At 41.4% G+C, this 13,281-nt stretch overlaps 1 protein-coding gene across 1 annotated transcript; it reads left to right on the top strand.

The window, feature by feature from the left end:
• Positions 1 to 6,135: 6,135 nt before the first annotated feature.
• Positions 6,136 to 8,638, top strand: LOC130974742 (uncharacterized). The gene is made up of 3 exons (XM_057899600.1): positions 6,136 to 6,748; positions 6,829 to 7,400; positions 7,478 to 8,638. The coding sequence occupies exons 1-3, from the start codon at positions 6,136 to 6,138 to the stop codon at positions 8,636 to 8,638; spliced, it is 2,346 nt and encodes a 781-aa protein (XP_057755583.1).
• The last annotated feature ends 4,643 nt before the right edge of the window (positions 8,639 to 13,281 follow it).

Raw genomic sequence — 13,281 nt, 5'->3', positions numbered from 1 at the left:
TGCATATTCTGCAACGAAGTCGGCGAGGCATTGGGCTTTAATTGCTCTCCGAGTTTCATATCTCAAATCGAACTCGGAGAGCTCTATCGCCCACTGAACCATTCTTCCTGCAACATCCGTCTTTTGGAGGATTTGCTTCATGGGTTGATTTGTGCGGACTCTTATTGCATGAGCCTGAAAGTAAGGTCGTAACCTTCGAGAGGCTATCACTAAGGAGTAGGCAAACTTTTCTAGTTTGTGGTACCTTAGTTCAGGGCCTTGTAGGACCTTACTGATGAAATAGACCGGGTTTTGCCCGACCTCGTCTTCTCTGACCAGGGCTGATGAAACAGCCCTGTTTGCTACGGATAGGTATAGGACGAGGTCTTTTCCCGGTATTGGTCGGGTTAAGATAAGAGGTTGGCTTAAGAATTTTTTGAACTCTTGGAACGCCTCCTCGCATTCCGGAGTCCATTTGAACTGGCATCCCTTCCTTAATAAGGAAAATAGTGGAAGGGATTTTAGTGCCGAGCCTGCCAAAAATCTGGAAAGGGCTGCAAGTCGGCCATTGAGCTGTTGAACCTCTCTCAAACAAGTCGGGCTTTTCATTTCTAGGATGGCCCTGCATTTATCGGGATTGGCCTCAATCCCTCTTTGAGTTAGCATAAACCCTAGAAATTTTCCTGCCTCCACCGCGAAGGCGCATTTTACGGGATTTAGTCTCATCCCATGCGACCTTATAGTGTTGAAGACTTGTGAGAGGTCAGATAAGAGGTCGACTTCTTGTTTGGTTTTTACTAACATGTCGTCGACGTATACTTCCATTAGGCTCCCTAGATGGGGGGGAAAACACTTTATTCATCAGCCTTTGATACGTGGCTCCTGCATTCTTTAGTCCGAATGGCATGACCACGTAGCAATAATTGGCTCTTGGCGTGATGAAGGATGTTTTCTCCTGGTCTGGTTCATACATCGGGATTTGGTTATATCCCGAGTATGCATCCATGAATGATAGGTATTGATACCCCGAGCTGGCGTCCACCAGGGTGTCAATACTTGGTAGGGGGTAAGGGTCCTTAGGACATGCCTTATTCAAGTCGGTATAGTCGACGCACATTCTCCATTTACCATTCTGTTTTTTGACTAGCACTACATTGGCTAGCCATGTTGGATATTTAACCTCTCTGATGAAGCCGGCTTCCAAGAGGGCCTGTACTTGTTCCTCCACTATTAGGGCTCGTTCTGGGCCGAGCTTGCGCCTTCTTTGTTGTACAGGTCGGGATCCTGGGTAAACCGAGAGCTTGTGGGACATGAGCTCGGGATCAATCCCGGGCATGTCGGAGGCTTTCCATGCGAAGAGGTCAGAATTAGCTCTCAGGAGTTCACCCAACCTTTGTTTTAGGGTTTCCCCTAGGTTGGCTCCTATGTAAGTGTTTTTTCCTTCCTCCTCTCCGACTTGTATCTCCTCGGTTTTTCCTCCCGGTTGGGGTCGCAGCTCTTCTCTGGCCCTTGTGCCGCCGAGCTCTATGGTGTGGACTTCTTTGCCCTTTCCTCTCAGGTTTAGGCTTTCATTGTAGCATTTTCTTGTCAATTTTTGGTCTCCCTTCACCGTTGCTATTCCTCCTGGGGTTGGGAATTTCATGCAAAGGTGGGGAGTAGATACCACTGCTCCAAGGCGATTAAGGGTAGTCCTGCCGATTAAGGCATTGTAGGCTGACCCTTCATCGATGACTATAAAGTCTATGCTCAGAGTCCTTGATTTTTCCCCCTTTCCAAAAGTGGTGTGAAGGGGTAAGAATCCCAGCGGTTTTATTGGCGTATCCCCTAATCCGTATAGGGTGTCGGGGTAGGCTCTCAACTCTTTTTCATCTAACCCTAGCTTGTCGAAGGCGGGCTTGAAAAGGATGTCCGCCGAGCTTCCTTGGTCTACTAGGGTTCTATGGAGATGGGCATTGGCTAGGATCATAGTTATCACCACGGGATCATCATGCCCGGGAATTATCCCTTGCCCATCTTCTTTTGTGAATGAGATAGTGGGGAAGTCGGGTGTCTCTTCCTCGACTTGGTAGACTCTTTTGAGATGTCTTTTGCGAGAGGATTTAGTGAGGCCCCCTCCCGCAAATCCTCCTGAGATCATATGAATATGTCTCTCTGGAGTCTGCGGTGGTGGATCTCTTCTATCCATATCATCTCGCTTTCTTTTTCCATGGGTGTCCGACCTTTCCATGAGATATCTATCAAGCCGACCTTCTCTGGCCAGCTTTTCTATCACATTTTTGAGGTCGTAACAGTCGTTGGTGGAGTGACCATATATTTTATGGTACTCGCAGTAATCGCTGCGGCTTCCCCCTTTTTTGTTTTTAATAGGTCTTGGGGGTGGCAGCCTTTCAGTGTGGCAAATCTCTCTGTATACATCCACTATAGAAGTTTTGAGGGGAGTATAAGAGTGATATTTTCTGGGCCTCTCGAGACCGAGTTCTTCCTTCTTCTTGACTTCCCTTTCCCTCTCCTTGGATGAGGAAGGGGGTCCGGGTTACCAACTCAGGTCTCTTAATTTCGCATTCTCTTCCATGTTGATGTACTTTTCGGCCCTTTCTTGTACATCGCTTAGAGAAACGGGGTGCCTTTTTGATATGGACTGTGAGAAGGGGCCTTCTCTGAGCCCATTGACTAACCCCATTATGACTGCCTCTGTGGGCAGGTCTTGGATCTCCAAACATGCCTTATTGAACCTTTCCATATAGGCTCGCAAAGATTCTCCGACCTCCTGTTTTACTCCCAGGAGGCTCGGTGCATGTTTTACCTTATCTTTCTGGATTGAAAACCTCATCAAAAACTTCCTTGAGAGGTCTTCAAAGCTGGTGATTGATCTTGGTGGGAGGCTATCGAACCACTTCATTGCCGCTTTTGATAAAGTGGTCGGGAAAGCTTTGCATCTCGTAGCGTCGGAGGCATCAGCTAGATACATCCGACTTTTGAAGTTGCTTAGATGATGCTTTGGATCTGTGGTCCCATCATAGAGGTCCATATCGGGGCTTTTAAAGTTTCTAGGAACTTTTGCCCTCATTATGTCCTCGCTGAAAGGATCCTCTCCACCCGGGAATTGATCTTCTTGGTCGTCGCGGGAGTTGTGACCTTTGAGGGAGGATTCTAGCTGTAAGAGTTTTCTCTCTAACTCTTTTCGCCGTTCCATCTCCTCTTTGAGGTACCTTTCAGTTTCTTTCTGCTTCTCCCGCTCTTGCTCCAATTGTTCTAAGCGACTGTGGACTAACCCCATTAATTCAGTTACGTGGGATGGTCCACCTTTTCCCGATTCTCGCTCGTCTGAGGGGTTTGCCTTCGGGTTTTTTACCCCGGAGGTGCCTTCTCTATGTTGATCATTAACTTCCTGGTGGAAGGTTAGATCCACATTGTCGTTACCTACGTTCAGATTCTCTTCTTCGGAATCCGTTTCCGCATGGACTTCCTCGTGGGATCTATCCGCCATCGATGGATGATCTCTCAGGTCCCCGGCAACGGCGCCAATGTTACGGTGGGTAACCGGAGATAAGTGCAATTGATGGTGTTGAGTGGCCCAAATGTGTGAAGGAGGAGAACTCCGGATGGATCAGCAACTCGGGAGGCTCCGTCCGACTTGCGCGCGTGGATGAATGGGGGGTGGTACCTGCAAAGACACTCCGATGCTTAAGTTAGCAAGAGTGTGAGCAGGTCTAGAGAGTATTGGGCTTAGAAATACCTGATTGGTGTCAGTGTACTTATAGTGGTGAGCCAATAACCACCATTGGTGTAGTGCCGTATCTTTAGGGTGTTAACCGTCCCATTATCTTGGGGAGGTTAAGATATGGCTTTATGAAGTGGTTAGAGAGATTTTCGGGGCGGTTACTCATTTGAATGAGTGTTTATCTGCCAGCTAATCTCATAACCGACTTCTTCATACTAAGTCGTGGTTGACACCGACTTCTATAGTGGAGGTTGGTGCTTTGCTAGGCTTAATCTATTGGATCAAGCCTTTTGGTTGGACCTGGGCCCTTAGCATTGGGCCAGGGTATGAACAATTACGAACAAGAATTTCTAATGAATAATGTTAAATAATCAATGAAGTTTAATATTTTTGGCCAATATTAAAAATTAAATTCTAAACTTTATACTCATAAACGTGAGTATGAATTATGCACTTTTTTTTGCACACATTTTTTTTTAATTATTATTTTTTTATTGTTATTACTGTTGCTACATTTTTTTATTTTTTCTCCTCCTCTTCTTTTTGTTGATGATTATTGCAATATTCTACTTTTATTTTTTCTTTTTCTTTATTTGATGTTTTCTTTTCTCGTTTTTTATTCATGTTAAAAGAAAAAACAAAAAGAAGTACGAGAAGGTGAGGTTAGAAAAAAAAGGTAAAAATATAAAATAAAACAAATTATCATAGACTTATAAATTTATAAAAAAATCAAATAAATTAAAAAATATTAAATTATATTTCTAAAAATGTTAGACATGATTATTTTTTTTTATCAAAAATTTAATTAGTAATATTTTTGTCTTAAAGACTTATAATATACTGCAAAATTTAAAATATATATATATATATATATATATATATATACTTCTTATTTTCTTTTTTTAATAGTTTATAAGTTTATCATAAAAATTTTCACAATTTATTTATTTTATATCACCAGTTAAAAAATATATGGTTGCTACTAACCATCTTAATTATCTATCTATTTATCCATCCATCCATCTATCTACATAGATATTAGATAGATAGAGCGATAGATGGATACACGAAATAAATTAAAATACATGCATTGCAGAAGGTTTCGTTCTGGTGTTTGTGGGCATAGTTGGATAAGATAAGAAGCTAATTAATATGCCTTATGCGAAATTCAACCGTATATAGCGTATAATATAAGGGGCTTTTTTTCCCTCTTTCTTTCCTTAATTTGGCCTACATGACTACAAACATTTTTAGATTGAGAAAGTATAGAAAGTCAATGGAATATTCGTACAATGTATATAATAGGGTTTAGGGATGTTCGATTTAGTATTAGAGATATAACCATTAGTGTTACATTTTTCTATCAGCTTAAGCTTTGAGATAAGTGGTTTCATGACATGATATTAAAGGTCTATATCCAAAAGATCAAGAGTTTGATTTTTAGTGAATTCCAAAATCATGATTATTCTGAATAGTATGGGTGGTGTTCATTTTATTCATATTAGACCAAAAATTTAGTCCATTATTCTAATTTATATTTAAATTTATACCTATTAAAAAGGTATAAAATTTCTATTTCATACCTTCAAAATAACATTTTTCCATTCTTTAACCGGTAATAATTCATATCAAGTATCAAATTTGTCCAACTTTTGTTCAACTTGATATACGGGAGTGTTATAAAATTTAAAATATAAAATAAGTTGTTTCCAATTTTTTTTTAACGAAACTTGAATTTAATACTAATTGGTTAGAATAGTTATAAGGTATTTTTTATAAAATTGCATAATAATATAAAATACTGAATATTTTTATAATACCTTACAATACCACCTGGGGATTTACTCAAGGAACATGTTCCTCAATTGGATTAGTAATGCTAAATGTAAACAAAGTTCCCATGATGATTTGGGAGTCTAGATTGTTGATAATCTAAATATAGGAGGTTTTGAGGCTATTATTTAAAGATTGCTACATCATTTTCAGGCTCATTAATTAGAATATGGAAAATATTTTGGTGTATTATGAGAAAATGGACGTATAGTGTGTATTACAAATATGTGGACGTGTCAGATGAAGGGGTAACACGCAGGGGGCGTGGTGCCTTCAACACGCAGGGGGCGTGGAGGCTACGTGGCACTCTCTGATTGAGCCACGTAAGCAGCACGCAGGGGGCGTGCTGAGTCAGCACGCAGGGGGCGTGCTGACGTGGCGGAAGCTGGTTGGCCCGTTTGCTGCACCACGTGGGGGGCGTGCTGCGTCAGCACGCCGGTGGCGTGCTGACGTGGCGGAAGCTGATTGGTCCAAGTGTGAACCACGTGGGGGGCGTGGTAAGTTCACAGCTCTATATAAGGCAGAGCTCGATAGTGTTTTCCATACTGAGTGAGTGAGATTTGAGTGTGTTGTGAGGATTCATTGATGTTGTAGTTGGTGTAATGGAGGACACCGCAAATTTGGTGGTGTATCGTAATGGTGAGATAATACGTAATACTCATGAGGGAGTGAGGTTTGTGTCACAAAATTCGTTTTCGTTTGTGGTTCCATGCACGATGACGTTAATGGAGCTGCAGAACGGGCTATGTCAGAGCATGGAGAATGGTACGTTAATGAGAGTGAGCAGAATTCTGTACCGAAATCCGGTTGTGGTTTTTGGTGGCCTAATACAGTTTGATACCATTCCGATCACGGATGAGGCGAGTATGCAGAATATGTTTGAAATTCACCGGCAGACTTATATGAGACACCCACAGATTGAGTTGTACGTTGAGTTTGAAGCTGAAGAGGCAGTAGCGGTCCAAAATGATATAGATGTAAATGATGATATAGCTGCAGTGTACGAAGGTATGAATAGTGACAGCGAAGAGGACTTCGAAGCCACTTATGAAGCCGGCGATGAAGATGAGGATAGTGATGTGGGAGTTGAGGCAGCAGTGGAGAATGTAGTGGTTCGTCCCTCGAGCAGTCAACCGATGGGCGTTCCACCTTTTATGTGTGAGTTGGATCTCGACGCCATGCATGCCCCCGAGTTTCCGGAATATGCAAACAGAGGTACGTGTTGACTAAATACGAAGTTTTTGTTACTTTATACCTTGGAGTGTGCAATAAACGATGATTTCGGCTTTCTGTAGGTATTGCTGATCCTGAGGACGGAGAGTTCCGAATTGGAATGGAATACAGCTCTAGAAAGTCGGTGGTTGCAGCAATTAGAAGTTTCACTATATCTAGAGGAGTTGACTATGATGTGTTTGAGTCTGAGCCACAGACGTTCTATGCAAAATGCAAGATGTACGGGCGTGGATGTGACTGGCTTATCCGAGCCAGCTTGATACGGAGAAAAGGTTGTTGGGAGATACGCAGATACAACGGTAGGCACACGTGCACCATCGGAACGATTTCACAAGATCATTCCAAGTTGGACTCAGATACAGTTGCTGAGGCTATAAGGCCCTTGGTCGAGTCGGACCCGTCCATCAAGGTGAAATCTATAATTGCGGAAGTCCAGTCAAGGTTCAACTATACCATCAGTTATCGAAAGGCTTGGTTGGCAAAGCAGAAGTCAGTTGCGCTCGTTTTCGGTGATTGGGAGGAATCCTACCAAGCATTGCCGTGGTGGCTCTCGGTCATGGTGCAGAAGATTCCTGGTTCAGTTGTCCAAATAGAAACACGACCACTCTACAACGGGAACGAGGAGGCACAAGGTGTAAAATACTTCATCGTGTATTTTGGAGTTTCAATCCATGCATTAGGGCATTCAGGCATTGCAAACCCCTGGTTCAGGTTGACGGCACACACCTATACGGAAAATACAAAGGTACACTTCTAGTCGCTGTTGCACAAGATGGGAACCAGAACATTGTGCCTATCGCCTTTGCCTTGGTGGAAGGTGAGACAGCTGATGCGTGGCACTTCTTCCTCAGGAATCTGCGAACGTATGTTGTTAGAAAAGACGGTGTGGGTATGATCTCAGACCGGCATGAGTCAATACGGGCAGCAGTTAATCGTTCCGGTGGTGACTGGCAACCTCCAAGAGCATGGTGGATGTTTTGTATAAGACACATCGGCAGTAACTTCTTAAGGGCATTCAAAGTCCCTCACTTGCAGAAGCTTGTTGTCAATATAGGGTATTCAAGAACGGTGGAGGAGTACAATACCAACTATAAGAGGTTGGAAGAGCGAGGCGAGGCATATGCCAGGTGGTGCGATGCCATCGGACTCAGACATTGGGTATTGGCATTCGACGAGGGACATCGATGGGGCCATATGACAACAAACCTTGTGGAGTGTATTAACTCAGTGTTGAAGGGTGCCCGTAATCTACCTGTGTTGGCGCTGGTACGAGCAACATATTATAGGTTAAATGAACTCTTTACGCGGAAGAGTGCGGAGTCTCACGAACGCAAGCGTGCTGGATTTACGTACTCCGCATTTGCGCAACAGCGGATAGAAGCAAGTATGCAACAGGCTGGGAACATAGTTGTGCACCGCTTTGATAGAAGAAATGAGGTGTTTGAGGTGCGCGAAATGACTACTGGAAAGGTGTTAGTTGTTGATCTAGCGCGACGGACGTGTGACTGTGGGCACTTTCAGGTTGAACGAATACCATGTCGCCATGTTATTGCTTGCTGTGCTAACCAGCGTCTTGATTGGCAGTTGTATGTGCATGATGTGTACAAGATGACGGAAGTTCGTAAGGTTTATAAGTTTGAGTTCACACCCTTAGGAGATCCTGAGACATGGCCTGCTTATGAGGGACCCACATTGGTCGCTAATCCCGCACAGAGGCGGACGTCTAAAGGCAGGCCCAAACTGACCCGATACCTGAATGAAATGGACTCGCGTGACATGCGTGGTCCTCGGATATGCCGTCTCTGTGGGGCTCAGGGTCATAGTCGGAGTAGGTGTCCGCAGCGTGCTGGACCGAGTGGTGCTGGTTCGTAGTTTAGTTTACTCATGTTTGTACTTTTTAGTTTGCATTTTTCGTCAGTTAGTGCTTGTATTATCATTCGTGTTTGTACTTTTTTATTTGTATTTTTTCAGATGAAGTCTATCTATTGATATCTAACTGTCTGCTTAATATTGTCATTAAGTGATTTTCTTAAGTTAATATACAAAAAATGGAACTACAGGTTACATAAGTTACCAAAGCAAACATTAAACACGAATTACATTTTACAAAAACGTGAAGTACAGCTTACATAAGTTACCAAAGCAAACATTAAACACGAATTACATTATACAAAAAAGGGAACTACAGCTTACATAAGTTACCAAAGCAAACATTAAACTCGAATTACATTAAATTAACTCTGAAAATAAAATCTAGATAACCTAAACCGAAGCTCACTTCTTTCCACCAAAGTACCTCAGTCCCTTACCCATAATGCCCAGACTGAACCGCGATGGAGTATACCTATCAGGTGGATTTCGCTCCGTCCGTAGGTCATATGGGTGACCTCGGACTGAGTCATCCACCCCCGGAGCTCCCGAACCACCTGCCTCTGTCGGAGCGGCCGAACCAGCTGCATCTGTCGGAGCGGCCGAACCACCTGCATCTGTCGGAGCGGATGATCCAGGGTTGAACGTGTCAACAACTGTGTATGCCCGCTGACGATGCATAAAACCACTATCACACGATGCACTCGCTGACGTGCGGTCGGAAGTACGACCCTGCACACCATGAGCCGTATCTACCGATGCCCTACGTGGATCAGCTGACACCGACAGTGAAGGGATACCACTGAAATCTGACCAGCCACCCAAACCAGCCTCTCCGCCACTGGAGAAGTCAAACCAATCTGTACCGGAAGGAATGGTAAGTACGGGATCATCATGATGGCCGGACGGACCGTGGTCACTGTGCTGAGAATGGTGGCTGCTCTGAGCGTGGGGGGTGTGCTCAGAGTGCTGAGAGTGGTGACTGGCCTGAGAGTGATGGCTACCATGACTGTAGTCCGGTGGCTGTGGTATATAATAAGGAATCGGCTCAAACACTGCATGCTGTGGGGCAGGTGGCTGTGGTATATAATAAGGAATCGGCTCAAACACTGCATGCTGTGGGGGAGGTGGCTGTGGGGCAGGTGGCTGTGGGGCAAGTGGCTGTGGATGATGAGGAACGTAGGCTGTCAATCTCAACAGATGTCCATAGGAGCGTACGTACCAATCCCGATACTCTACCGTCGGGAAAAAATCCCAGGTCGGAGGGGGGTGCCGATCCCGCAGTCGACTGTGTCGCCTGTTGGCCCACTCCTCTATCCATGCCCCATGCAAAACTGTCCAGTCATGTAGCTGCACTCCACGTAGAACGACGCAATGCTGATCAACTGGAATATCTCTAACTGCCCCCGGGGGAGGTTGTGCATATCCATACTGACGCATCACTCTGTCCGCAGGGTGCCACTCGACACACTCGAATGACAACAACGGAGCAACGATGTCACACACCTCAAGATGGGGATATAACTCGTCCGGAACGATCAATCCGTGATACGGCCGCCACACAAACTGCCATAGTATTATTGGCATATTAGAACCCTAACAATAATGGATTGAAAAACGGAACAGCTAAAATATAACTAATTACCTCTTCCATGTAGTCTATGTCATGCCTAAATGTCTCTACGGTCTTGGATAACCACGCTGTAGTCCGTTCCGAATGACTCCACCTGACACATTATTAATCGAAAAAATTTAAATAAAACAGCATATGTCAAACATGCATCATGAATATAACACAAGACTAAAATAAGACTTATTACCTCATGGCAACTGGTATCTGGGCGGGTGGAAGGGTTTGTCTCGGTACGGGAGCAAGAAACGGCATTCGCTCCCATGCCCAAACAAACAATAGATTCAGAGGGCCATCCATCTCCTTAGTATCATATCGTGATGCACGGCATAGTGCTCTGTAAAGATGAGCGAGACAAGCTGACCCCCAACTGTAAGTATGGATCTGCTCGAAATCGCGAAGCAATGGTAAATACTTGGCATGTGCATATGCGGTCGACTTGTCCGTGAATAGGGTCGACCCTAACAAACAGAATATATGACATCTGACGTATCTCCTGATGGACTCCTCAGTATTCAACGGCTCTGCATCTCTAATACGTCGAACCCAAGCCAACTTTATATAGGACTTCGCATTATGACTGACTGTTGGCTCACGACCGAATATTGCTATGCCCTGATTTTGAACAAACTCGCTGCTACTATCTGTCCATCCACTGACAGGCTCTCCATCAATGGGTTGCCCGAATATATGAGCAACATCCTCTAATGTCACTGTAACCTCACCGATTGGCAATACAAAGCTATGGGTTTCAGGCCTCCACCTTTCAACCAGAGCAGCTAACATGGGGTGAAATCCTCTTATGACTCCAATTCTGGAGACGTGGTAGAATCTCGTGGCGCGCAAGTGGTTCTCCACAATCGGATTCCACGTCTGTGGTGGATCCAGTTTACGCACCAACAAATTCCTGTTAGACTGCATTAACAAAATCACATGTTACATTAATTAAATAATAATGCTTATAATATTATAATAATATATATTATACGGTAACAATAATATAATAATATATATGTATTATTCTACATAATATAATAAATAATATATATCATAAAAAATTAATAATATTATAAATAACATAATAATATTATAAATAATATAATAATATAACGATATTATAGATAATATTCTAACCATATAATAATATTATAAACAATATAATAATAAATATATATTATACTTTACGATAATAACTCATACTGGTATAATATATTATTATATTTTTTATACATTTTACATATTTAATTTATTATAATATTTACTTACTAAATTCTTTAATAACAATACAGTATAATATAATTTAGTTACTAAATATATTATTATTATTATTATTATTATTATTATTATTATTATTATTTTATAAAAAAAATTATTATATTCTTAAAATATTTAAAAATATACAGAATAATATTTTTAGCACCAAAATATTTATGTATCATAAAACAAATACATAAAAAATAAAATAATTTAAATACATCAAAAAAAAATTTATTTACTTACATAAATGGGATGATCGAGATAGTTGATAATATGTTCTTCAGGGGCTAGATAATTACGTACCATTTTTTTTCTAATCCTCTAAACTAATACTCTTATTATTTCCACACATAAACTTAACTCACTACTATTCACTACTACTTACTATACCCTCCTTACTAATACAACTAAACTCACTTCTTTCTCTCCTTCTCCCGTGTAACACTTCCCCTCTCTCACTTTCAGGTTTGATTTCCCCCCCCCCCCCCCTCTTTCACTTTAAGCTTTGATATTATGAATGAAGAGAAGCCCCTCCTGCATGCATATATATATACATGGACTGTTACCGCTGGTTCCCGGGGTGGGGGGCTGTCTCCTGCATGCAGACAGGACGCAACACGCCCCCCGCGTGGTTGCCTTGGGACTCCGCGCATCTGACTTCCCTGACGTACCACGCCCCCGGCGTGATGAGTCACCACGCCCCTGGCGTGCTGCCACCTCATCCACCACGCCCCCGGCGTGCTGCCACCTGGGCTATCCACCTCAGCCACCACGCCCCTTGCGTGCTGCCAGCTGCAACTCCTGCTGCGCCACCACGCCCCCGGCGTGTTGAGGGTGAGCTCCACCCTCCGGTAATTTCCCTCCTTGGCCAATATTCTGCCAATTCACCATCTCTTCCTCCATACAAAAAATAATTTCCGTCATTTTCAACCAATCATCTGTGGCATGCCAGCAGGCATACTACGGTGGAGAGACATATCTGATAAATTTTAAAAATAAATAAAATTTATTATATTCATAATTATAAAATATATTTAAAATTTTAAATTAAATATTTTTATAACAAGTTAAAATATTTTATACTATATAATAAAATAGTAAAAATAACTAAAATTAATTTTTATAATATTTAAATAAAAATAACAATATAATTAACATATATATAATTTAATAATTATTGATAGATGTCTTGTTTAAATAAACGAAAGCATATGTTTTTTTATTTTAAAATAATATATAATTTATAAATAAAAAATATTATTTTACTGTTCACATAAAATTATGTGACATAAAATTAATAAATAAAGACTATTAAATAAGATAATATATAAATAAAGATAAAAATTAAGGTGTAATTAATTTTATGTAAAGTTAATAATTGAGAATTGTTAGATAATAATTTAATCAAAATTTTTAATTTATTTAACGATTTTTAATTATTAATTTTTATATGAAATTAATTGTATCTGAATTTTTATTATAAATAAATTATTATTTAATAAATTTTAATTATTATCATTATATAAAAATAATTTAAGTACCCCGTTATATGTTTTAAGTCACGTTTCTTCCATTGTGTCGGCAGGAAGAAATAAAAACAATAGCAAAACAATGTAATTTTGTACTGTGGTGTCAATATGTGGGACCCAAATGATAAGGGTTCGATGAATAGCTAAAAGGGCCAATTTTTTGGTACGTTTTATTTTTTGTCAAATTTGTACGTTTTATTTTTTGTCAAATTTGTTAAAAGGTGTTACGT

The sequence above is a fragment of the Arachis stenosperma genome, chromosome 1 (genome assembly GCF_014773155.1).
Source record: "Arachis stenosperma cultivar V10309 chromosome 1, arast.V10309.gnm1.PFL2, whole genome shotgun sequence".
NCBI lineage: Eukaryota > Viridiplantae > Streptophyta > Magnoliopsida > Fabales > Fabaceae > Arachis > Arachis stenosperma.
The sequence above is the reverse complement of the archived record's forward strand: the minus strand, read 5'-3'. Positions and strand labels throughout refer to the sequence as shown.

What these genes read in the sequence shown, in the direction of transcription:
- LOC130974742 (XM_057899600.1), top strand. Translation starts at nt 6,136, where the DNA reads ATGGAGGACACCGCAAATTTGGTGGTGTATCGTAATGGTGAGATAATA. An exon ending in TCCGGAATATGCAAACAGAG is followed by an intron (nt 6,749 to 6,828) that starts GTACGTGTTGAC and finishes GGCTTTCTGTAG; the next exon opens with GTATTGCTGATCCTGAGGAC. An exon ending in GGAACGAGGAGGCACAAGGT is followed by an intron (nt 7,401 to 7,477) that starts GTAAAATACTTC and finishes CCCCTGGTTCAG; the next exon opens with GTTGACGGCACACACCTATA.